General features: G+C 29.9%; 1 protein-coding gene and 1 long non-coding RNA gene across 2 annotated transcripts; both read right to left on the bottom strand.

The window, feature by feature from the left end:
* Positions 1 to 6387: 6387 nt before the first annotated feature.
* Positions 6388 to 13076, bottom strand: LOC129959142 (sterol O-acyltransferase 1-like). Its single transcript, XM_056071967.1, has 4 exons — positions 12739 to 13076; positions 12038 to 12167; positions 8786 to 8928; positions 6388 to 6528 (listed from the first exon to the last, which is right to left on the bottom strand). The coding sequence occupies exons 1-4, from the start codon at positions 12745 to 12747 to the stop codon at positions 6463 to 6465; spliced, it is 348 nt and encodes a 115-aa protein (XP_055927942.1). The 5' UTR covers positions 12748 to 13076; the 3' UTR covers positions 6388 to 6462.
* A 6834-nt stretch (positions 13077 to 19910) lies between these two features.
* Positions 19911 to 26414, bottom strand: LOC129958246 (uncharacterized). Its single transcript, XR_008783185.1, has 3 exons — positions 26330 to 26414; positions 23017 to 23144; positions 19911 to 19962 (listed from the first exon to the last, which is right to left on the bottom strand). It is a non-coding gene; the product is annotated as an uncharacterized LOC129958246 (long non-coding RNA).
* Positions 26415 to 26860: the final 446 nt, after the last annotated feature.

The raw sequence follows: 26860 nt of genomic DNA, 5'->3' as shown, positions 1-26860 counted from the left end.
GTCAAGTTCAAGCACATGCGCAGAATTCATTCCTATTCAAAACATTGTGCTTTTAGACTAGATTGACACCATGTTAAAACTTTTAGTGGATAATCATAATGAGAGTCTTAGACCATTCAGACGCTATACATGTCCGAAACTTCGTGGCCAGATCGGCAGCAGGAGCCACTTAGTTTTGCTGGTCTTCAGTTCGAGTCTCGAAACTGAGAACTTTTTCAATATATTTTTCTTTTCTTTTTTTTAAATTTTATTTTAGATATTTTTATCTTTTATTCCCACACTTACTACGAACTTTTCCAAATCTTATACTACTAAAATAAAATTTTATGTCAAAATATTTCTATATTCAAGAGAAATTTTAGGAGTCGAGTTCACGCACATGCGCAGAATTCATTCCTATTCAAAACTTTGTGCTTTTAGACCAGAATGACACCACGTTAACACTTTTAGTGGATAATCATAATGAGAGTCTTAGACCATTCAGACGCACTGCGGGTACGAAGCCACGTGGCCAGATCGGCAGCACGAGCCTTCTAGTTTTTCTGGTCTTCAGTTCGAGTCTAGAAACTGAGAACTTTTTAAATATATTTTTCATTTCTTTTTTTTTACATTTTTTAGATATTTTTATCCTTTATTCCCACACTTACTACGAACTTTTCCAAATCTTATACTACTAAAATAAAATTTTATGCCAAAATATTTCTATATTCAAGAGAAATTTTAGGAGCCGAGTTCGCGCACATGCGCAGAATTCTTTCCTATTCAAATCATTGTGCTTTTAGACCAGAATGACACCACGTTAAAACTTTTAGTTGATAATCATAATGAGAGTCTTAGACCATTCAGACGCGCTGCGAGTACGAAGCTTCGTGGGCAGATCGGCAGCACGAGCCATCTAGTTTTGCTGGTCTTCAGTTCGAGTCTCGAAACTGAGAACTTTTTAAATATATTTTTCTTTTCTTTTTTTTACATTTTTTTTAGATATTTTTATCCTTTATTCCCACACTTACTACGAACTTTTCCAAATCTTATACTACTAAAATAAAATTTTATGTCAAAATATTTCTATATTCAAGAGAAATTTTAGGAGCCGAGTTCGCGCACATGCGCAGAATTCATTCCTATTCAAAACATTGTGCTTTTAGACCAGAATGACACCACGTTAAAACTTTTAGTTAATAATCATAATGAGACTCTTAGACCATTCAGACGCGCTGCGGGTACGAAACTTCGTGGCCAGATCGGCAGCACGAGCCATCTAGTTTTGCTGGTCTTCAGTTCGAGTCTCGAAACTGAGAACTTTTTAAATATATTTTTCTTTTCTTTTTTTTTAACATTTTTTTTAGATATTTTTATAATTTATTCCCACACTTACTACGAACTTTTCCAAATGTTGAACTACTAAAATAAAATGTATTGTCAAAATATTTCTATATTCAAGAGAAATTTTAAGAGTCAAGTTCAAGCACATGCGCAGAATTCATTCCTATTCAAAACATTGTGCTTTTAGACCAGATTGACACCATGTTAAAACTTTTAGTTTATAATAATAATGAGAGTCTTAGACCATTCAGACGCTATGTGTGTACGAAGCTTCGTGGCCAGATCAGCAGCACGAGCCATCTAGTTTTGCTGGTCTTCAGTTCGAGTCTCGAAACTGAGAACTTTTAAAATATATTTTTCTTTTCTTTTTTTTACATTTTTTTGAGATATTTTTATCCTTTATTCCCACGCTTACTACGAACTTTTCCAAATCTTATACTACTAAAATAAAATTTTATGTCAAAATATTTCTATATTCAAGAGAAATTTTAGGAGTCGAGTTCACGCACATGCGCAGAATTCATTCCTATTCAAAACATTGTGCTTTTAGACCAGATTGACACCATGTTAAAACTTTTAGTTTATAATAATAATGAGAGTCTTAGACCATTCAGACGCTATGTGTGTACGAAGCTTCGTGGCCAGATCAGCAGCACGAGCCATCTAGTTTTGCTGGTCTTCAGTTCGAGTCTCGAAACTGAGAACTTTTTTAATATGTTTTTCTTTTCTTTTTTTTACATTTATTTTAGATATTTTTATCCTTTATTCCCACACATACTACGAACTTTTCCAAATCTTATTCTACTAAAATAAAATTTATTGCCAAATATTTCTATATTCAAGAGAAATTTTAAGAGTCAAGTTCAAGCACATGCGCAGAATTCATTCCTATTCAAAACATTGTGCTTTTAGACTAGATTGACACCATGTTAAAACTTTTAGTGGATAATCATAATGAGTGTCTTAGACCATTCAGACGCTATACATGTCCGAAACTTCGTGGCCAGATCGGCAGCAGGAGCCACTTAGTTTTGCTGGTCTTCAGTTCGAGTCTCGAAACTGAGAACTTTTTCAATATATTTTTCTTTTCTTTTTTTTAAATTTTATTTTAGATATTTTTATCTTTTATTCCCACACTTACTACGAACTTTTCCAAATCTTATACTACTAAAATAAAATTTTATGTCAAAATATTTCTATATTCAAGAGAAATTTTAGGAGTCGAGTTCACGCACATGCGCAGAATTCATTCCTATTCAAAACTTTGTGCTTTTAGACCAGAATGACACCACGTTAACACTTTTAGTGGATAATCATAATGAGAGTCTTAGACCATTCAGACGCACTGCGGGTACGAAGCTACGTGGCCAGATCGGCAGCACGAGCCATCTAGTTTTTCTGGTCTTCAGTTCGAGTCTAGAAACTGAGAACTTTTTAAATATATTTTTCATTTCTTTTTTTTTACATTTTTTTAGATATTTTTATCCTTTATTCCCACACTTACTACGAACTTTTCCAAATCTTATACTACTAAAATAAAATTTTATGCCAAAATATTTCTATATTCAAGAGAAATTTTAGGAGCCGAGTTCGCGCACATGCGCAGAATTCTTTCCTATTCAAATCATTGTGCTTTTAGACCAGAATGACACCACGTTAAAACTTTTAGTTGATAATCATAATGAGAGTCTTAGACCATTCAGACGCGCTGCGAGTACGAAGCTTCGTGGGCAGATCGGCAGCACGAGCCATCTAGTTTTGCTGGTCTTCAGTTCGAGTCTCGAAACTGAGAACTTTTTAAATATATTTTTCTTTTCTTTTTTTTACATTTTTTTGAGATATTTTTATCCTTTATTCCCACACTTACTACGAACTTTTCCAAATCTTATACTACTAAAATAAAATTTTATGTCAAAATATTTCTATAATCAAGAGAAATTTTAGGAGTCGAGTTCACGCACATGCGCAGAATTCATTCCTATTCAAAACATTGTGCTTTTAGACCAGAATGACACCATGTTAAAACTTTTAGTGGATAATCCTAATGAGAGTCTTAGACCATTCAGACGCGCTGCAGGTACGAAGCTTCGTGGCCATATAGGCAGCACGAGCCATCTAGTTTTGCTGGTCTTCAGTTCGAGTCTCGAAACTGAGAACTTTTTAAATATATTTTTCTTTTCTTTTTTTTACATTTTTTAAAAATATTTTTATCCTTTATTCCCACACTTACTATGAACTTTTCCAAATCTTATACTACTAAAATAAAATTTTATGTCAAAATATTTCTATATTCAAGAGAAATTTTAGGAGCCGAGTTCGCGCACATGCGCAGAATTCGTTCCTATTCAAATCATTGTGCTTTTAGACCAGAATGACACCACGTTAAAACTTTTAGTTGATAATCATAATGAGTCCTAGACCATTCAGACGCGCTGCGGGTACGAAGCTTCGTGGCCAGATCGGCAGCACGAGCCATCTAGTTTTGCTTGTCTTCAGTTCGAGTCTCGAAACTGAGAACTTTTTAAATATATTTTTCTTTTCTTTTTTTTACATTTTTTAAAAATATTTTTATCCTTTATTCCCAAACTTAATACAAACTTTTCCAAATCTTATACTACTAAAATAAAATTTTATGTCAAAATATTTCTATATTCAAGAGAAATTTTAGGAGTCAAGTTCACGCACATGCGCAGAATTCATTCCTATTCAAAACATTGTGCTTTTAGACCAGAATGACAACACGTTAAAACTTTTAGTGGATAATCATAATGAGAGTCTTAGACCATTCAGACGCTCTATGTGTACGAAGCTTCGTTGCCAGATCAGCAGAACGAGCCACTTAGTTTTGCTGGTCTTCAGTTTGAGTCTCGAAAATGAGAACTTTTTAAATATATTTTTCTTTTCTTTTTTTTTAAAATTTATTTTAGTAATTTTTGTCCATTATTCCCACACTTACTATGAACTATTCCAAATATTATACTTCTAAAATAAAATTAAAGCATAAATTTACGGAAAATACAGAAATGTTGTAACCGAAAAATGTTAACCCTAGCCTCATTAGAGTGGGGGAAAAAACTTGGCGACCAACCGGTTCACCAATATTAATGCTCGTTAAAATTTTAATAGTTAAATATTTTATGTAACTCGTATTTTAATAGTTTCTTCATGGAAATATTTTAAAGTTACAAATTTTGATAGTCATATAATTCATTCATAATATTATAAAGACTTCAACTATAACGTAATATGTATCTTCCTAATGTTCTTTTAGCTCCCGTAGAATTTATGCTTTAAATTAAAGTGGAAATGGTTAAATTGCAATTTAAATAAGGAAATTTTTTACTGAAACAATGAATTTTTTTTTCTTTTAAAATATGAGTACTGAAAACACAGTCGCTTTGCATTTAAGCTAAACCTTATGCAAAATTAAGAATATCTTTCTTAATTTATGTAATATCTTAAGAAGGTTTCTACAAAATTTTCTGAGATTCATCATGAACAGATCGATTAATTAACATTGTTTAGTTTTATATGCATCAAACACTAAGAAAATAAACAGAATCCTTTGAAATAATCTGTCGAAAACATATTAAACCTTCAAAACGAAGTCCGTATCCATTGTCGACAATCAGAACACAATACGCATGCGTGAATTTTCAACGCCAATTATGGTAACGCAAATGCTTGAAATTTCTACGCCAGTTGGGGTAACGCTATGCCGATTAGAAAATTTTAATTTCCTTTAATCGGAGTTATTTTAATTCAAAAGTACTTCAGAATGAATCTGAAAGATCGATTAATTAATAATCTTTAATCTTAAATGCATAAAACATTAAGAAAATGAATAGAATCGTTTGAATTAATCGGCAGGAAAATGTTACGCCTAAGCCTCATTGCTGTTGGGAAAAAATGTTGAAGCCTTACTCATTTGGCGGTGGGGAAAGAAATAATTTGTTTGGCGGGAAAGTTAGTTTTTAATTAAAAGTTAAAATTCTAATTAAAAATTCAAAAAAAGGAACCCCAGGTGCACATTCCCGACCTCCAAGGTATACATGTACCAAATTTGGTAGGTGTAGGTGAAATGGTCTGGCCTGTAGAGCACCCACCCACCCACCCACCCACACACACACACACACACACACACACACACACACGCACACGCACACGCACGCACGCACGCACGCACGCACACACACACATTGAGCTTTATATAAGTATAGATAATGATACATGTTAATTTTTTGCAAAATAATTTAAATCTAATAAAAAGCAAAAAAAGAAAAAAAGAAAAAAAGAAGGAAACTTGGTACTGCGAACAGGAAAATTATTCCATTTTCAATAAGCTTTGTGAATAATCAGAATAAAACCATTTAACACAAACCACAATTTTTAAAAATAAAAGTTTTTTCTCAAAAACTCAACTGAACACATAAATAAATTTCCACATACAAATCAGACAAATCTGCCTAGTATTAACAGAGACTAAGCATAATACAGTGAAAAAATATTCTCAAGAAAATAATCCATATATCCTAGAAAGAGAGGAAAGTGAGTTCAAAGAAAATATATTTTAATTTCAAGATTTTCAGAAAATTAATATCACAACAGCGGTACATTTTAGAATAAAGATTTTTTTGCTTAGAAATTCATCATATTGTAAAAAAAAGTGACAAATAAGTTTTTATCCAATAGCAAAAAATCGGTTCTAAAGAAAATGTATTTTTTAGTTGAATTATCTTTCTTTAATAATTATTAATCAGATATAACTGATTTAAAATATTTTAAAAAAGATTTAGTAAACCTGAAAGCTTCCATTTCTGTAAAAGTTTCTAGAATTCTACATCTACAGTAGTAAGACATACTTAATTTCATCGATTTAAAAGTTTGTTTATAATTAAAGAAAGTGAGATACACTCTTAATGATATTCAAATAAGTTTGGACATATTCGAAAATTTATAATTTACAATATTACTTAAATAAGTCTCCCAAAATTAGAGGCACTCTATTTCCAAATACATATTAAACATATATCTAAAATTAAATTTTCAGTGGATTGTCCGGAATTCTATTTATTTAGAATACAGGTCGAGTTAGATTGTTATATTTTTACTAAAAAGCTTTTTAACTAAACTTTTACGCTAAACTGGGAAAGATATCACATTGCAATGGAGAAACCGAGGAACTGCATAGTCTAGCCAAGAATCCTGTAAAGGAAATTAAAAATAATAAATTATTCATTATTGAGGAACATGATATTGTATAAAGTAATCTATCACAATTAATCTTATTATATCCATCATTTTAGTTTGGAATCTTTGGAAATCAGAAATATATTTAATACAACTCAAAATTTTTTACGCATCTAAAGCAGAAAGTTTATGCTAATTAGTATATTACTACGAACCTACTGTCAATGCGAGCATGATTTTTTTTTAAATATAATTATTTCTAAATCTGAAATGAATTTCATCATAATATATATTTTAAAAAAAATTATATGTGATCCATTTTTAAAAGAACTCGTAGAAAGAAAAGAAGGGAAAAAAAAAAAAAAAATTGAAATCTGCTATCGCAAATTTCAAGTAATCATATGATAACATTATTTGTTTTAAATTAAGTGGTATCGATCCGATAGAAAAACATGTTCTCACATGACTCATATCTCGCAATCACCAACATTTAGGAAAGCGATGGTTTTTGACCATATTAAAATCAATAAATAAATCTTAAAATCAATAAAAAATTTTTCGCGAGGCCAGATTTTTTTCTTGCAAAGCCAGTTTAAACCGGTTTTAAACAATTACGTAAATATCAGATTACGCATATACGTCGATATTTAGAAAACGACTTTTTTTTAACTCTCAAAATCGTTCGAGCTCCAAAAATTTTTGCTAGCCAGGAAAATTGAAAACTAAGAAAAACAACAAAAAAAACATATATTATATAGCTTTCGATACTTCTCTCACTGTTCCGCGTTCATTTCCCGTTTCTTCTGTGCGCTTTTCCGGACGATAACTTCCAACGTCCCTCAACTTTATTGGCCAGACCGGAGAATCGGGTGCATGGCAAACATTCGTGCTATTTTATACCTTTTGTTGGCTATAAGTCACCAAATGTGACAATCTTCTTTATCATTTTCTAACAACCCTAAAAGCAAAAAACTGGTGCCTCAAAGCAATAAATCGCCGATTTTCTGCCCGTGCATTTCGAGGCTTCAAACACCCCAAACCAAAACAACATAATTTTATCACAAGATAAAATGCTAAGTGATAAATTGAAAGTGATAGAAAGACATTGAGTGATAGTGAAAATAATCATGCTAAGTGATAAAAAAAACTCCATTTTTTCTAGATATTTATTTATAAAGGAAAAAAGTTACAAGGATGCAACAGTGCATGTCATTAACATTGAGGTCTGAGATGTGGATGCGTTATACCCCAACTTTCAAATAACGGAAGTATCATCTCAACAATCTAATATATTGCGTTCTGTGCTTAGTTCCGTCTCGTAAAGAAAAGAATCGAGCACTTCTTTTGCAAGTCAACTTCCAGTAGAGCAATTAGATTCTTTAATTTATACAGATTTGCAAGTTTGATCGCAAATTAGCTTAAAGCATTTATAAATTTTCGAATTCACATACGAGCAAACGGATACACCAACAAGCTTTTCATTCTTTGATAGATTTAATCTAAAAAATGTGATATAGATTTGTGATTATGATAATAAATCCATAAATCAAATTTCAGTCCTTCAGATTTTTGGGATTTTGAATTCTGTTTAAATGCAATTGGAAAGATAGAGAATAGATATTAGACAATGATTACGAAAGAGCATGCGATTTTTGGCGATTAATCGCCAGGATTTGGTTAGTACAAAGTACCAGAAAATCGAATGTATATACTTTTTTCCCGTCCAATTAAAAATGAAATTTGACATAAAACTTCAATGATAGTTTCAAAATCACATATCATATTTAAAATCTTTTAGTCATCACGTTAAAGTGTAGAAAAAAGTAAAGAAAAGCTTGTGAAAGATGGTTAAGCCCTGCACGGATTTGGTTCTAAATTAAATGCAGGTCTACACTTTAAATTTTAAATTTGGGTACCAAATTTTATCCATCCAGCTTTTTTGTTTGATATTTATCGTGTTAAGATATACTGGAACAATTGAAGGGACAGACCTTCGTTTGAAATGATCTTGTTCAAACTTTGACAGAAATCTTCAAATTTGTTGTAAAAACCATACAACAAATTTCGCTCGGCTAGCTCAAACCATTTTTTAGTTATCGTGTTCACAGACAGACAAGTATACTTCCAGAAACGTGTTTTTCGGATTCAGGCAGTTCTGAAACGTTGAGTTTCAACGAAATCTCGACTTGCAATTTTTTGACGTGTATAATATTTTCTCTTTCTATACTTCGTGTGTAGGAAGTAAAACTAAGTTAAAGGAGGAAAAACCTACTAAAATCCTCGGGCAGTTGATCCTGGCAGACATTTCCAAAGAGTAGAAAACTAGTAAAAGTCCATATCCTAGCAACAAAGTAAACCAAAGGAAAAAGTTCCAGAAGTTTGAGGTTCTTCTTCGAGTCATAAAAATGAATATAACTGAAAAAAAAATATTGGATTTTTATTAATAGTTTGGTGCAAATTTAAAAAAAAAATTAAGATCGAGACAGTTACAAAAGAATACAAAAATTGGAAAAATTTGAATAAATTAAAACTAGATATTTATGTAACTTTGATTTAGATATAACATGCCAAAATTTAATAAATTATGATTATTCATATAATAAGGGTTAAAAGAGAGGCTAAATCATTCTTATGCCTATAAAAAAGAGTATTTAATAATATGAGCTTAAATAAAGCATACTGGAGCTAATATTTCTTAAATAGTAAAGCAATGTATCGGTTGATTATAATTAAAATTGCACTTTCAAAAGGCTGTTAATAAAGAACTACTGGTCAGAATGACACAATATTTCATATTGAAAAATTCGTTTTATGAATGAAAAAATTCAAAAGTTTACCGATATATGGGGCTGTATTCTTCACAGTATGTTGAAATCTGTTGCTTTAAAAGATGTGTTAATTTAAAGGTGCAAATTCAGAGACATGATATGCGCAGCTCACATTATTCTTGTGATAAAAATAAGGAACAAGCAGTTTCTGCGTTTCAGAAGATAGTCGTGTCTCTACTATGAATATTTTTACAAGAATGGTGACTATGCGAAAATTACCTTCAAGTAATCCCGGACGTTACGGGATTTTAGAAGCGGTTCCGGTAAAATAACAGCATTCGGTCTGAAGAAGATGATTGATAAAGCTGAAGAGACGGGCTCATTTGAAGTGAAATGTGGCATAGAGAGGAAAGCAATTGCTTCGACATCAGGGGAGGATGTGGCTACACCACTATAAAAAGTGCCAAGTACTGCTCTGGTAATGCGCAGTATATAGGGAATTTTCCAGACTTCAGACATATCTGTGTGCATGATTTTGTCATTCTTGCAATACTACCCATTCAAAATTACACATTTTCAGGAGTTACTTCCTATTGATCTGTCAAAACGAGGAGCTATTACTGAAGCCGGTTCTTTTTTTTTTTTTTTTGCTTCAAAGGAAATGGACAATGCATAGCCATAAATCATTTTGTAGACAAAAAGGCCCATTTAATTCTCCAAAGTTCTATCAACATTCACAATTCCAAAACACTGGTAAGAGAGAATATGTTCCAAATGCAACCATTACCTCTTCATTTTCAAAAGGGCACCGTGTGGTGAGAGTTTACGGCAACCTTTATTATTGATTGCTTAATTTTTGAACAGATTGATATTTTGAATCCTATAACCGGTACAGTCAATAGGATACGTTATGAATCTCTTTTGCGCAACAACTCATTTCAACACTGCAACAGAGTGGATGTGGACATCACAATTTTTATGCTGGGTAGCACTCCCCAGGACATTTCAACACAGCAAAGCAGATCTTGATTCTTCACTTTGGAAATGACAAAAATATCAGTCGCCATTTTCCAACAGCTTGGCCGTTACGATCAACATACTTGAACCCTGTGGAGTTACCTATAAATGTTGTGTACAGACGTCCGAATGCGGTCTTAGGTGAATTGCAAACATGCATTATGCAACACATTTATATTATCACCACTGAAACACTCCGATATGTTGTGAAACATGCAGTTTTGCTCCTTCAGCTGGCAGGAGGAAACGGTGGACAGTATACTGAAAATTTCTCAAGCAAATCATCCCCAAACTTCCTTTTCTTGAAGGTTTTACCAGTTTTGATTTAGAAACAGTTAAAAATCGATTTCATTTTTGCTTTTTTACGGTTTTTAGTCTAAGGACAGCTAAAAATCGATTTTTCCCACCTTATCGGGAAGGTGTCACACCGGATAAGGAACAAAGAGTACCTCGACAACATGTCAGGATTTTTAATTAGCACTTTATGACGAATAGAAGGACTTTCAGGGCCGAATCAGTCAACTTTTGAACTTTATTTTTTATTTTTCAAAGTCAATTTTCATTGTCCTACTTATACTCAGATCTCACTGTAAAAATATCCCAAATTTAATATAGGAAATCTTTATTATAAATTTCCACTCCAAAGGAAAAAAGAAGTTTAATCCATATCTGTTATTATTCGATATGATATAAATGTTATTTTTCAATTTAATATTTCTACTGAATTTAGATAATTTAATATTTTTATTCATAAAGTTTAATGTTCAGTATTAATGTTTTTTAATTTAAATTAATTAAAATACTTTCAACTTTTATATTGATATTTTAAAATCCATTTTGAGGAATCCCAAAATAATTTCACTTATAAACGGTTTAAATAAGGCGTATTCAAAAATATTCAATTCTACAAAAAAAAGCATTCTTAGTTTTGTTAAAACAGGCCAAAGCAGTTTTAAATACTTGTATTAGCTTTATTTGATTCCTTCTATAAACGTGAAATTTATAATCACTTTTATACTCAGTTATACTTGTATACAATAGTTTTGACTCCATATGCATGGCTCAATTTATATATTGAATCTGGAAGAAAAAAGGATTTTCAGATTTCGTAATTGTCGTGGCTGGTTCGTGAGTGCTTTGAAAAAATTAGGCAAATAGAAAACTTAACAAATTTATTGCAGATTCGTTCGTGTTACTCTGCTCAGTAACTCCTTCTCCTCCAAGAGCAAACACTCGAATGACCTCACTCCTTTAATTACACTCGCGCAAGTGGTCTAGCGCCATCTATGAACGTTTATTTCCTAACGCTTCGAAATCCAATCACTACAGTAATATTTACAATAGCTAATTACAAAATATTTATTAAAAGGTTAATTAAAAATTTTCTAAATACGCTTTTATTAGTGTGTTGAAAATTTGAAAATAATTTTAAAATGTGAAGGTGAAAACAAAATCGTGTTATCATGAAGTAGTGAAAACAATACTATAAAGAAACTGAAGCAAAATTAAAATTATAAGAAAAAGAAATTGCAAATTAATATGAAGAAAATTTCTAGGTATTCATTAATGATTTAAAAAATTATGTATATGACATATAATCGGTTACGGTTATTATATCTTGTATTCTGATGTTCTTATAATAAAACGTGCTTTAAGCAGTACAGTACACAGATATAAACGTGCTTTAAATATGTTTTTATTTAGAATAATTAAAAAGTAATTCATGAAAGGATACTTACTACCAGCTATGTAAAATAATGTGAATAAAGGAGGGAATATAAATCTGAGAGAAATGGCTACGATATATTCGTGAACAATTGCAGATAGCATAAAAACTGACAACATAGCAACAGTTCTGCTTTTCAAAATCTAAACAAAAGAGAAGCAGCGAGAAATAATCAAATACCTTTAAAAAGCAAAATATTCTGATGCTTTTAAAAACGATTTAATACAATTAATTAGATTATATTAAAGATTTAATACAATCTAAAAATTATACAGCGTTATATTTTATGTAGAAAGAAATTAATATTTACTATTGTTTCTTCACTAAATTTTTTATTAATAGGCTTTTTTTTAATTATGAATTTTGATAGAAATATCCACTTCAATTCTTTTTTAACTTATAATATCTAAGATTTTTGTTAAGTTTATAAATAGAATAATATATGAATTCTTGAACGTTTACTGAATTTTAAGCGTTTTACTGAATTCTTAAAACGCTTATTAAAGATTTCTTTTCTTTTCTTTGATATAAATATTTAAATACCATCAGTGTGGTGCATATTAAATTTAGATGGATATTTTCCCTAAAATACAAACACAAACGCATCATTCAACTTGTCTTCCAAATGAACTAACGCTGTTCTCGAAACAGAGAACTTATAGCATTTTTGCATTATGTGGTTCATTTAAATATGCAAATAAATTTGTTACTTACAGCGTACATATCACAATAGATGTAGGAGTACAGCCAATCATGTACAAGTATATTCAAAGATCGGTAAAATTTTGTATAGGAAGTACAGTTCCACCAATCCTTTAAATAAAAATACACGAGGTATCATCTTTTCTGGGTGCAAGTGACTTTCAGAAATACATTATTTTTTCAGTTCTTTCAGTTATTAGTAGCAGAGTAAAATAGATAAAGACAAGCATCAAAGAAAACAAAATTTAATTTGAAAAAGCAAGTTCTTTTTCACAGGCATACACGCTTGTAGTTTACTGCCTCAATAAGAAACGTTCTCCTAAAGCAAACGTGCATTCATAAGATTTAACTTCATAGAAATGTTCCGAGCCAAACTTTGAAGATATCACTTTCAATTCCAGGAAAAATTGCACAATACTAGAATCTAGATTTCAAACAGTGTAGTTTTAATAGTCTTACATAAGTTCTGTTCATCATGTATGAGAACCTTTTTAATGGAGTTCAGCTCCATGACGTCAGAGCTCTATTATGTCCAGTTCATTCACCTTCTAAATAACGCGATTTTCATTTTTTATTCGTCTATAAACTACTCAGCTATTAATTAGAATCCTTCTTCTCTAGCATGAAACAATGAACGAAAATCATGCGATTACGTATTGGAAGAAACAATGAAACCGATTTCCGTTTCATTCACAGCAATGAAAATATTATTGTGAAATATTCTCCAAAATACATTTAAAACCTAATTATATATATATATAGGTCTAAAAATCTTACAGGAATTAAATTCTGAATCATTGAAAAGATGAAAAAGATAATTGTCTGGTTATTAAAACGATGCAAAAAAAATATTTTTCATATAAATAATTTCATTCATTTTCATATAAAAATATAAATATTTTTTCAGAAGTTACCTCAAAAATCTAAATTATTTTAATTAATTTAAATTTAAATTAAAATTTCATAGAAATCACTCTGAAATGCCCATTCATACTTCTCAAAATCTGAGCAAAATTTAGTAACTCGAGGTCATTTAGAGCGCGCCCACATTCATACATATCAATAGTAGAGATGGGATTCACATGAGAAATAAACCGAAATGACTAGGATATCACTGTGAAATACGATGTACATTAGAAGGTCCATTACACTAACAGCTCTGTTTTCAGCGAGGAAGCCTTGAGACTTTATTAGAAAATTTCACTTATACAACATACAAAAAACATTGGAGGGGTATTAAAGAAAGCTTTAATATCTCTCACAATTTGAAGTTAACAAATTATTTTTGAGAAAATCATAAATATAATTATTATAAGATATTTAATTGAAGTTAAATACAACCAACATACTGAACGAAACATCTAATCGCCGAAGGCGGGTAATTGTCAATTAAATGAACACTCCAATCTATTATAATTTTAAAAATTGTAAACATTTATTGTAAATATATCAAAAAAATATTGGAAAAGAAAAGATATCTACATATAACAATTATAAATGAAATTATAAAATTGGTATATATAAAAATAGTCCTTGCAATTAAATTTAATAAAAAAATTCGCTTAAATTTAATAAAGTAATCTTGTTTTTTAGAAGTTCTAACCACCACAACAAAAAAATGGAGTTTAATATTTAAGGAAATCAATCAAGTTATTCAGAATTTTATGGGAAAGAAATATACAATCAATATCTGTATTTGATTTCTAGCAATGAAAATTTTAAATTGTTCGCTAATATTAGGATGTATCTATAGAAAACGGTATTTAATCTTATACAATATCGATGTTTAAAACTAGGACAGCTAATGTAAGTAAGAATTTTTTTGTTCATCCTCAAAAATTCTATGAAGCTTCCAGTAAGATGGTTCTTTTTTTTGTTTGTTTGTTTCATTTACTGCATTAGAATAAACTCAAAAAGGGAGCAAGTAACTAATTGTTTTCAGCTATATTACTTTTTTGGTGGTGAATCATAGACTAATTACTCTGACCCGTTCGAAGGCATACGGAAAAGAATGATTGGACTGCCGTGACAGCAACACTGCCGGGAACTGGGGTTGTTTCCTAAGGGCCATCACCGGCTACGGTACAACCCTTCCCTAAGAAGCACGTCCCATCATCGATGGGAACTAGCCACCCCAACATTTTGTATACCTACAAGGGTGGCGAGAACCAACCACCATGCCAAACGCTTCTCACTTTCAATTACGAGGTGCTCCCCCGTGGGACTTCCTGGTTATGAAAGCAGAAAATCTCGTTACATTAACAAAACTAATCATGATAAAACTGAATACTGAAATTCAAACAAAGGCATGAGAAATACCAGACTCATCTAACAAGTGAGATTGATTTTTTTTAAAGAATTTTGAAAATTACATTTATCACTCACATAAAGCAAAAAAAAAAGAAAAAAAAACGTGTTTAAAATCTACATAACAAAAAATCTTAGAAAAGGTCACTCCATCAGCAGTTATTCTGAACATTTATAAACATATGAAATCAGCACGCAACTAGAAAGATACTTACGTCATAAAACAACCTGTCGCCAAACCTCAGCATTTCAGCAAAAGCATTCTGCAAACAGTGTAATATGCGATAAAACGTTAAGAACGAGATCATATTACCTGCGAAGATTGCAATAGCCAACAAACCCACAAAATGAGTGATGGGTATGGGTTCAATGCCCGACTTGTTGAAGCTATTCGCTAAAAAACAAATGTAGACAATATAGTCACCCAATACAATAAGAAATGATTGCAAAAGATTCCAGGCAACGAAACCCCAGCGAATACCAGATGTTCTGAAAATAAAAGAAAAAGTGAAACACTTTTACAAACTTTTATTTAACGTGACTTTTCCATATTTTTAACCAGAGGGAGTAGTCTTTCAAAAATTTTCACTCACAGTCCCTAATAAAGCTGTTAACCCAGAGAGCACCCTGCATGGTATTGACCTATTTTAATTATGATATATTCAACTTTGTCGTGAATTTACCATTTTTACTGAATGCATCGTGTCATTCTTGGCGAGTTTTTTTGGCGACCCATCTCTGACTTGTGTAAAAAGTATCCGAAAATCGAATTAGTATTTTTGACACGTTTTTCTCAACTGATTCAAACAAAAATTTGCTTAAAACTGCTTTTTGTAGTTACAAAATCCCATGCTAAATTTGATATTTTTAAGTCACTGCGTTTTTAAGTTTATCGCGTTTATTTGTTTCTGAAAATACAAACCAATAAGTAGTCAACCTCTTGTTGAATTTCTCTCTAAACTAGATACGTAATTACAATACAGTTGCTAAATTTATGTACTGAGTTTTATACATCTCTCTTCGTTTTGTAGTTATCGTGTTAGCTTGTGCTCTAACAGCCGTACAGACAGACTTCCTCAGAACGGATTTTACAGAAAAGTTGACAGATGGCCAGATATTTTTTAATTGTATTAGTCGAACTAGAATTCTTCGAACGTATTTTGAAAAAAAAATCCGTTCGAAAAAATGCACAAATTTTGTGCAAACACTATATACTAAATTTCAACCCTTTAGCTCAAAGCTTTTTTGAGTTATATTTGTCACAGACAGACGTAATGTCAAAAATGTGTTTTCCAAACTCAAGAATTTAAGTTTAACATATATTCATTTAAATCTAGAGTAAAATTTTTTTTAACGATTGCAATACTTTTTCTACGTGAGGAAATAAAAATGGAACTTTATAATCAATTTTTAACGCACTATAGAGTTTTCAAATTAAGTATACTTGTAAATTAGTAAATTATGCAATATTTAAATATTTCAGAATATAATTATCATACTGCATTTTTTTTTCTGCAATAGTATCACTATCTCATAGTGAATTTGAGAAAAAAATTTGTCTCAAAATTCACTGATGTTTGTGTTAATGAATTATAAAATAATTAAAATAAGAAAATTCCTTTTTTAGTACATTCACACAAGATCGCTTCTGAAATAATTTTTTTACTTAAATTTATTTTAAATCTAAGTTTGTTTTTTTTTTAAAAAAAAGAAATCAATTTACATCGATGCTTCCTAAAAGAACTATTCACCACTGATGAACTTGACTCAATAGTTAAAGTTTTAACATCTCATTTGATATGCAGATGAATTTTATTTCAGTATCGAATGAATTTATGAATAATTAAAATATTTAGAATTTTAAAACATTTATCAAATTAAGGAAAGGATTTTTTAATACTATTTCTACTACGATTTCGTGTATTTTTATTTCTTATATTGAATAAAGGAAAATGAATGAATGTGTTCATGCTATTTTAAAATCTCATCTATGCAACAGAAAAATTCTCACAAATTCATATATATTGTTTGTAAACAACATACCATTGCATAGCAAGTAATATCGTCCTTTATTTCTGTTTTCCAAATATTAAAACTGGAGGAAATAATTGAATTTTTCGCAATTAGTAGCGAATATGGTATGATTTTTATTACATAGACATAGCATGTAGGTCTCATGTTCATACTAAATAGGAAAAGGGGAAAAAAAAAAGAATCCCCCACAATCACTCATGTTTGCAAAAAATAAAAATCAGTTTTTTTATTCCATGATGAAATTTGGAAAACAGAGGTGTGTGGTTATTATCTTGTAAGTCGCAGTACATTGCACGTAAATTAACGAATGTAATTTTTTTTTCTATTATAGAGATGATATTTTAAAGCGACAGAAATATATTAAAGCATTTTTCAAGAATTTGTCTAATTTTATTGATGATATATATATATATAAACATATGCATAACTGACTTGCAAAATTCGTAGCTGCAAATTCGTAAAATATCATAAATGAAAGAACGAATGCAAGAATTTTTCCTTCTTTTACCTTGGATAGCTATCCCTGTAAATTAATGTCGGTGCAAATAAAAAATATATCAGTTTTCCTACTTCTGGACAAGGAGGTGAGTTTGATTCCTCATCATCATCTGAAAAAAAATCTTAAACGTAGCTTTTTAATTTTTTAATATGAAAAAAAAAACAGTACAAATAACAGTACTTATAAAAAGTAAAGAAAAAAGTAAAGATCATTAAAAGCTACCAAAATTGCGAAATTTCTTTAATAATTACTTTTAGGCATGATTATTTTAACTTCTTAACGTATATAAAACATTAAAAAATGATAAAATTAAAAAAAACTGGAAAGCTTTTCTAACATTAGGCATAATTGCTTGTTACGATTCATACGCAGTACTAAAGATTTAATTACTTTTAACCTGATAGTGATTGTTGGTTGCATATTCTCTGTATATTATTTGGTGCAGCATGCAAATTTAAAAATTATTCAAAACTCATGATAAGGCAAATTATTTGACCCTCAAAAATCAGATCTAGTATGTTTTTCGGTAGTACTCAGAAAGAGGTTTATCAAACTTTTAATTCTATTTTTAAATAAAAATTGATTAATAAATTTGTTTTTTTTTCCTAGGCAGCTTTGGCGCATGCTATAGCCAAAAAACCACTTTTACAATACTCTTAATTTCGAAAAGTTGATTTTTCAGTAATACCAATTTTAATTAACGAAGTAATTGCATAAAGTAAAGATGCTTAAAGTATTATCACAATACCATTGTTCGATTCTAGATTTATTTATTGTTTATTAATGGAAGGCTTTTTAATAAATCGCTATCAATATTTTAAATAAGTAAAAAAAAAAATTAACTGTCATATTCATACTGCGCATGATAAGAGCGGATTTACACTAAAGAAACTTTAACGTTTAGTTTGATTAAGTTGAATTTATTTTCTGTAGGTGTTTAAAATAAGTGCTTTTGCAGATTCTATCAAAAGAACATTATGTGCAATGACTACACTGAGAAAGGATCTCATTGTTTTGAATCGTAATTAGATGATTAGGAAAACATCAGAGCCACACTCCACACTTTAATTCGAGAATGTCTTGAATATCGACGGCGAGTTTTACATAAAGCTAGCCAACACACACAGTGAATATTCAGAAAAATCGAGTCTCATATTTATAATCTTTTCTTCTCAAAGCCGAGATATCACAATAGGATTAACAGTCTTGGGAATTCCTATAATCATCTTATTTGTAGTATTAAAATTTTCAGTGGGACACATTTTTGCTACTGAAATACTAAATAGTGCAATATTCGAACGCAATTAAGATTTGCGCACTGGGAAAGCAACTGAATGAATCATCGTCATCCTTGTAACCTGTAGTAAGTGAAATATTTTATCAAGATTTGACATTAAATATCAGCTATTGGTGTTCTAAGCAGATTTTTATCGAAAAACGCAGGTAGAAATGTGTAGCTAGTGTTACACATACATAAAGTAGAAATGACTGATTAAAAAGTGAAATCAAAATAGACATTGGTGATTCAATTCTTTATGATAGGTACTCTTAAAGGCAAGCATCAACAATATCAGAAGATTTATATTGCTTTGAATGAATTGATTCTGCTAGAGATCCTGAGCATTTCAAGCATATTTCCGGCAGCAACTGACATATTAGAAACTGGATTATCAATCTTGGATTAGACTGCGCTGGCTTGGGGAAAGGTTTAAGATCTGGATTCGTGGCAAATAATTCCAGATGCAAGTGGACTAGGTTACGTTGAATCTGACATCGAGGACCGAACATCCTCCGAATACTATGGTGACATTTGGAGCAGGTAAGTACCAAATCTTTTAAGTATTCTGCATCCCAAATAACCCTCGTGATGCTCCTGTCAATACTCCTTCGTACAGTGGTTGGCGGGGTGGCCGGCTGTGTACACAAGAGGACCTCGTGATGCATTAAAAGAAAGCGTAAATATAACTTATTCAAACTAAATCTAACCAAACCTTATGTTATAAAAACTGAAATTTGAATTAATAATGCGAGACCTGTGGATTAGGAGAGGGCCACATTTTTTGCCAGTCTGTACTTTATTCTGATTTTCTTTTAAATCTTTTGATGTTAATGATGGTTGCACACGATAATTTATACATGAATTACAGTCGTATAGCTATTTTCTTATATCGTATATGCAATCTAACTTTATTAAAATTGTCATTCTAACGATAAACACCAGAAACGAAAATTTTCTTAATTTTTAACGGCATTGTATAATTTTATGGCTTTAGCAGGATTGAATCACGAAAAATACGAATCAATTGAGATTTCACAATACCTTCATGGAGCTTATACTTTAAAACTCTGTTAATGTTTTCTCGAACAAATGCATAACTCTTCATAAAAAGTCTAAACTGAAATGGAAGAAATACAAAACATATGTCAATATAGATATAAAGCGAAATAAAATATATATAAGTAAAAATTGATACAAAAAATGCTAATATTTTTCCTTTACAGTTTAATATCAATGACAATGAATGAAACGATGAAAATGAAATTTGCAGATAAAATATAAAAAAGATATTTCAAAACTATGAAAGATCAAATAATTTGAAAATCATAATTGTCTTAACTATATTTTTACTTGACAAAATGCTTTTTATCCAGGCATCAGTATGTTATAATAAGAAATAGATCTGTCTTATCAATCAATATCTGCTATCAACGCTGTAGTCTATGTTGCTCTATATTTTACGTCGTCATTATTGGCTTATCTTCATCAGATAGTTCCAAAATGTTGAATATTTCTTACTATACATCAAGGGATATAAACCATTTTTAATTGGACGTCAATAAACATTACGAGAATTAAAAATTTAGAGAGCATAAGGAAAATAAAGTTCGTTTTCCTTAGATTTCTAAAACATTTTTGAATGAATAAATGCATTATAAAAAGGCAGATGATATTATTAGCTTGTATTAAAAAACTGTGATGACTACGAATAATCTATCACTATATGTTCCAAAAAGACTTGTTTTGGATTAATTTGCATAACTTTTCCACTCTATTTCCAAGAATTTTTTTTCGTCGTTCATGATTCTGCAAATTTTTTATCTAATTCAATTGCACAGACTTTCTCTTTTATTGAGCTAACGAAAATGAGAATTCGTTTTAAATTAAGAAAATATAAAACATTTTTCAACTCACTGGAATACAATCCCTTTCATCAAATGCTCTGTTTTGAAAATTATCTCTGCCAAAAGCATCTATTGTATTTCCAATACAATCTTTATTTTTATAAGACTTAGCATTCCTTTATAAATCAATGCTTTGTCATATATCATGTGCTGACTAACCACAGAATTTAGACCAATAAAAATGAAATGCCAACTTCTTTTACTTTCATTTTTCAACAGCTAAACAATACTGATGAAATCTTATATTTTTTCTTTTGGTTAAATTATTCTTTGCTTGTAGGCGAGAATTGGCCTTTGTCAAAAGTTTTGGCTCTATAATTTGCTTCCTACATATAAAACATAACTTTAAATCAAAGTCTTTGAAAAGCACTTTTTGATAGATCTTACAGTTTGTATTCATTTTGCTCATATTGCTTCTTTTTCTATAACTTCTTACTTATGAAAGCATTTGCTTATTGAGTCTGTGCATTTTCAATCTTTTTTTATCTATCAATTGATAATCTATTAATAAAGTCATTAATACCTTGTTTATCAGGAGGTACATATTCACAGACACTAAGGAAATACTGATAATCTGGAAGCAAATCATCGAAAACTTCAGTGATGAGCATATGGTCACGTATATGTCCCGTAGATTGCTTTAGTTTTAAGTTCTAATTTCTTTTAAACTGGAAATACATTCCGGCATTTGTTTTCCATCGCAAGTAGCATTAAAAATCTTTTTGTAACATACACATACTCACTTTGGATTTGTGCTGATACAAAAAACATATTACTTTAGCAATATTACAGGTCCATTTTCATTCCAGCTAGCTGTGATATCTTATGAATTTAAATAACTTTTCTTGCATTCAGTTAGCTGTTTTATGTCTTCCTCTAAATCGTCATTTATTGCTGGAGCAGTTTTTTTAAATATTCTAAAATAATTCTTCGCTCTGTAAAATTACTTTTGCTTGGAATTTCCATAAATTTCAGTTCTGAGCTCCTTTAGAAAGCAATAATTCAGTACTATTACTTGATTCAATCTCACTATTGTTGTTTCAATCTTAAGTTCAACTATCTACTAAACCTAACGTTTTATTCCTCTGTTTAATTTCAACAAATTTATTTATAACTATAGCAGATATATGGTACCTGAATCCATTATCTGTTAAACTTTTAACCATTTTACTAGATAAGCGATTTTTACTGGATTTCAGATTTGTAAAAAAAACTACTTTCTTATAACCATAAATAATTAACTTGAAAAAGAAATTTATAATCTACAAACTATATACATAAATGTTTTTTTTTTCTGATCTTGATATTTAAACTGGTTCCATGTAATAATTAATGACCCTTACAATTGAATACTGAACACTTGTAGTTTAGTTACCACATTATATTGCCTATTATGTACACTATCAGCGAAATAAAAATAAATAAGGCCTCCGAAGGCATAATTCAATTACTATCAAGTATCATATCAAGATACCACTGAGCTAAATAATACAGAAGCGAAAAAAGAATTCTTTAAAACCACATAAAAATATGAAAAGAACTCGTATGCAATAATAATTCATTTACTCTCAATTGTTATTTTTATTGAATGGCAACACGTGGAACTCAAATATTGCGCGAAATGCTAATGCATAAGCCTGGTGTTTAATTAATAATTAAGTCCCGTAGGTCAACTTGGAAAAAAAAGTTTATTCAGTAAAATAAATAAATAGAAAACACACTAAAATTAGAAAAGTTGCACAGATCAATTTTCAGTTACAAACTTCAAGTTACGATAATTAGAAAGGTACTGAACTCTAGAATGATACAAAAATTATAGCTCTCCAATTGCAAACAAAATTATGATGATTCCTAAAATTTCCCAACTATTAATTCTAATTTATCATTTAGAATCAAGTTAATAAAAATTAATTCGAATTTTAAAATAGCTTTAAAAAAAATTCCATTTGGGATAATCCATCTGTGACCCATATTTCATCTCGATATACAATATAAAACGATCCAAGATTGCAAAGCGACGATTAAAACGAACATAAAGATAAACCAGATCTTTTATATATTTAGAATATCATCCCTAAATGGTTTTGCAATTTATTAATTAATAGATTTCTGATGTTTCACCGAATGAGAGAAGTATTAATTATAACATAACGTAAATGTAAGAGAAATAAAGACAACATTAAATTCTTATTTAACTCTTAACTTGTATACTCTATTAACTCATATTTATGTATACTTGGTTTATAAAAAAAGAATACAATACTGACCTGTTCCATTACTAACGCGCAAGATGATGCGGGTGGTATATTGCAGTCTATGATTATTTTTGGTGGAATTATCAGCAAAGCCGCTTCATACAAAACGAATAAAGTGCAAAACATCAAATCATAAAGGCCTATAAAGAGATTAAAATATCCATTAATTTCATATCTATTCATACTAATCCATTGTTTTTGTTTCATACGAAGTGAATAAAGTGCAAAATATTGAATCACAAAATCTATAAAGAGATTAAAGTATCCATCGTTATACATACAGAGCTCTAAATATTGAGCGATCATAAATTCTTTAATTCAGAAACGTTCTTTAATTTAATTTAAAATTAATTCTTTAATTTAAACGTAAGCCACTTTATACCAATTTTCCAGAAAAATGAAAAATAAAAATGGAAAAACTTTAATTCGTTGTTTGAGGATTTATATTCATATTAACCAGAATAAATTATAAAAAGTGTATTCTTAATAAATTTACCTAGTTATGACTTGATGTAAAATCAGATTTTGTATATAAAATTGTTGTAACTGGAAAATCGTCTTTTTTAAATTTCATTCCTTTGGTACTGAAAAGCAGAATTATAAAACACCTTTCAGGATTGAATAAAGGATGAGTAAATTATAGTACTGGTGTAAACTTGATATCTTCTTTGCGAAGAAATTGCGAGTTATTTCCTTTATATCAAATAATGAGTTTAAGAAAGTTAGATATGCGCTACATTGGTGATACGTAAAATATCCAATGGCTATTCAGTCTCAAATCTAGTGTTATGGGGCACGCATTTCAGACATTATTCCTCCAAGGATCTTGTAGCGAATGCCTATCATCTTTCCATATGAATCTGTAAACTACAGTCTCCGTCGAGGCTGTGTGTGACGTAATGGCGCGCTGCACATCATCCGGGTATTGACACGCACGATGCTTCTAAAAAGCTATTCTCTCCGTTTTCTTCGGAATGTTCGCGCACTCGCCTCGGTGAAGCTTGTAGTGAATCAAAATTATTTGTTTCATTTCTTAAGTTTAAAAGTAAATAAAATTATTTTTCTAACATGTTGCAATAATTGGAGTCAACCACAACTGCACGTAACCCTAATTACGACATCCTCAAAGCTTATTCATTTTTGGTCTTAAAAGAAATTCATAATTCAAGAGGTTATACTCTGAATTAGATGACACATTTTTTAGGAGGGAGGATATGGTCATTTCCATTCACATGACAACTGAGAAATTTAAAGTCACATTCAGGCGTTCTTTTTTAAATCTTTTAAATGAATTGCTATTTTAACTGAATCCTTTAACGACGTATCATGCATTAAATACAGAATTTACGTTCTTTAATTCTGTATACGCTTATTTAAAATTAATAAAAATATTAATTTAAAAAACAAAAATCAATTAAATTCTCTTAAGAATATGAGATGCTCTTTTCTTTTTTGAAGCAATAGCAATAGAAGTAAAAAATAAAACGTAGCATTTAATTGAAAGCTAGAATAAATTTATGGTTAAATACAGATTTAAAAATGAGAAATTCCCTAAGATTACTATGCTACCCTATCGGTTTAATTCCACCAGGAATTAAAACCGGTAGGGTAGCAAAAAACTGTTTATTCTATTCATTCATTAAAAACAAAATATTAAAAAAAATCTGCACTGTTATGTTTTTGCATTCAACTTTTAAATAATTTCAATAAAAGCGTTATCAAATTGCATGAGTACATAACCAATAACTGAGATTTTCAGCTTTTTTCAAAATAACGACCCGTTTTGAAACTATATTGGAGCTCTTTTAGGATTCAACTTTCAATTTAGAACGCGATTAAAAAATGCAGGTGAAAAGTGAACCACCATATCCTCTTCAAACCTCCGTCCAACTCTAGCAGGAGGATGCTCAATGGATTTGCCATACAACAGACCAGCGTTCAATCGAATCTCTATCCAGCAACCTTTTCAATCTTTAAGCCAAATATGACTCTTGCGCCAAATAAACTACAGAAAAACAACAACAATCAATCTTTAAACTGAACTCTTGGCCATAAACGACGATTCGGTGTGAAGGAAATATTGGAATGTAATTTAGTTAGTTTTTCCAGAGTTTATTTATTTATTTTTATAATTTCAAAGAAAAATTTATTTTTGTCATGGAAAGTTCACACATAACAACAACAACAAAAAAAATACACTAAAAAATCCAAGTAGAATTTAAAGGATTAAAAAAAATCCAATTAGAATTTTAGGGGATTAAAAAAAATTCAAATAGAATAGGGAAAGCTTTAGAGAGAAATACAGCGCATCTTGGCATACAAATCCTGTAAAGATGAATGAAGTAGCATAAGTATATTTGCTGAATCAAGTCCTAAAAATGATTTATTCAAATGATCATTTTTGGAAAGATGTACTTGAAGTCTGAGTCTGAATTTTGTAGTGCTAACATGGTCTTTTGCATTTCTTTATACACAAAGCGAGACTAACTGGAAGGAATAAGTTTTAGTTATGGTATTTGAGATCATTTTAAAGACCTGAATCTCATAACTAAAAATAAATATCTTAAGGTTCTCTAAAGTCTTATTTGATTAGTTAAAAATTACTTCCAAAAGCAAAATATAAAATGTAAATCACAGTTCAAAGAAATTAGTGCGTTTTAATATTAAAAATATGACACCAAAGTATCTGGAAATTTAAATTTCATATTTCATAAAAATTATGTCTAAATGTTCCGAGCAGAAAACACATTCAGCTCTCGATTCTACCAGTTTCACAAGCATATGAAAAATTCTATCATCATATGAAGCCTTTGTCTTTTGTGCACAACGTTCTCTTTCGTTATAGAAATTTTAAATATAAGATCTTAATCACAAAATAATTAAATTATATATTTTCTAAGGAACTATATAACAATCAGTTTTTCCATTTGCAACTTAACACTAAACTTTGAATTTGAAAGTCATAAAATATGCTGATTTTTTCCTTTTAAATGTAACATGCTTTGAAAAATGATCAAAGATCTAGCAAAGCAACACTGACTTCAAAATTAAATATGTTTATTTCAAAATGTTTTTGAACATTTTGGAAAATATTTCTTTTTAGAAAGCTTAAAAATATAAAATAATAACGAAAATACAAATTAACTTTTTATAAAGAGGATGAATAGTATCACTTGAATCATATGAATATTATCTTACTATCATCATATCTTTCACTTGAGACAACACAAATCATTTCATTTCTACTTTATCCCATATTTTTCTGGACTATTCATTATTTCAATGGCATATTTATTTAAGATACCCAAAAATACTTAATACTTACCCTTCTTCTTCGCAAATGCTCTAGAAGAAGCCCAGAATCGAAAGACAGGATGTAAAAAGAAAACAATCGGTAAGTTGATGCCAATCCATACGGCAGTAACAATGTGAAACTGACCAAATGACCATGAAACCAATGCTAAATCTCTTGTTAACCTAAAATTTAAATCACAATAAAATAAAATAACGAATAGAATGCAACAATTATTCATAAAATCATTATTTAAATTAAAAAAAAACTTTATTTGAATTGGATTATGGACTTAAAAAACTAAGGGATATATTCGATCATGTTGCGTAAATAATTTTTAAGTATCAACTATTTTTAAAATATATTTTTGTATTAAGGTAGTTGGGTCGACCTAAAAGCCTCAATGGGAGTAAAGGTTTATATAAAAAAACAAATGAAAAATTAAAACATAGTTCAATTTAGCTTTGTTCGAATAATGTTACTATAAGAAATTATTTGGAACAGATTTCTCAATTTTTAGCAAATAAAAGAACAAATGAAAAATTAAAAAATAGTTCAATTTAG

Source organism: Argiope bruennichi, chromosome X1, assembly GCF_947563725.1.
Source record: "Argiope bruennichi chromosome X1, qqArgBrue1.1, whole genome shotgun sequence".
Lineage (NCBI taxonomy): Eukaryota > Metazoa > Arthropoda > Arachnida > Araneae > Araneidae > Argiope > Argiope bruennichi.
The sequence above is the reverse complement of the archived record's forward strand: the minus strand, read 5'-3'. Positions and strand labels throughout refer to the sequence as shown.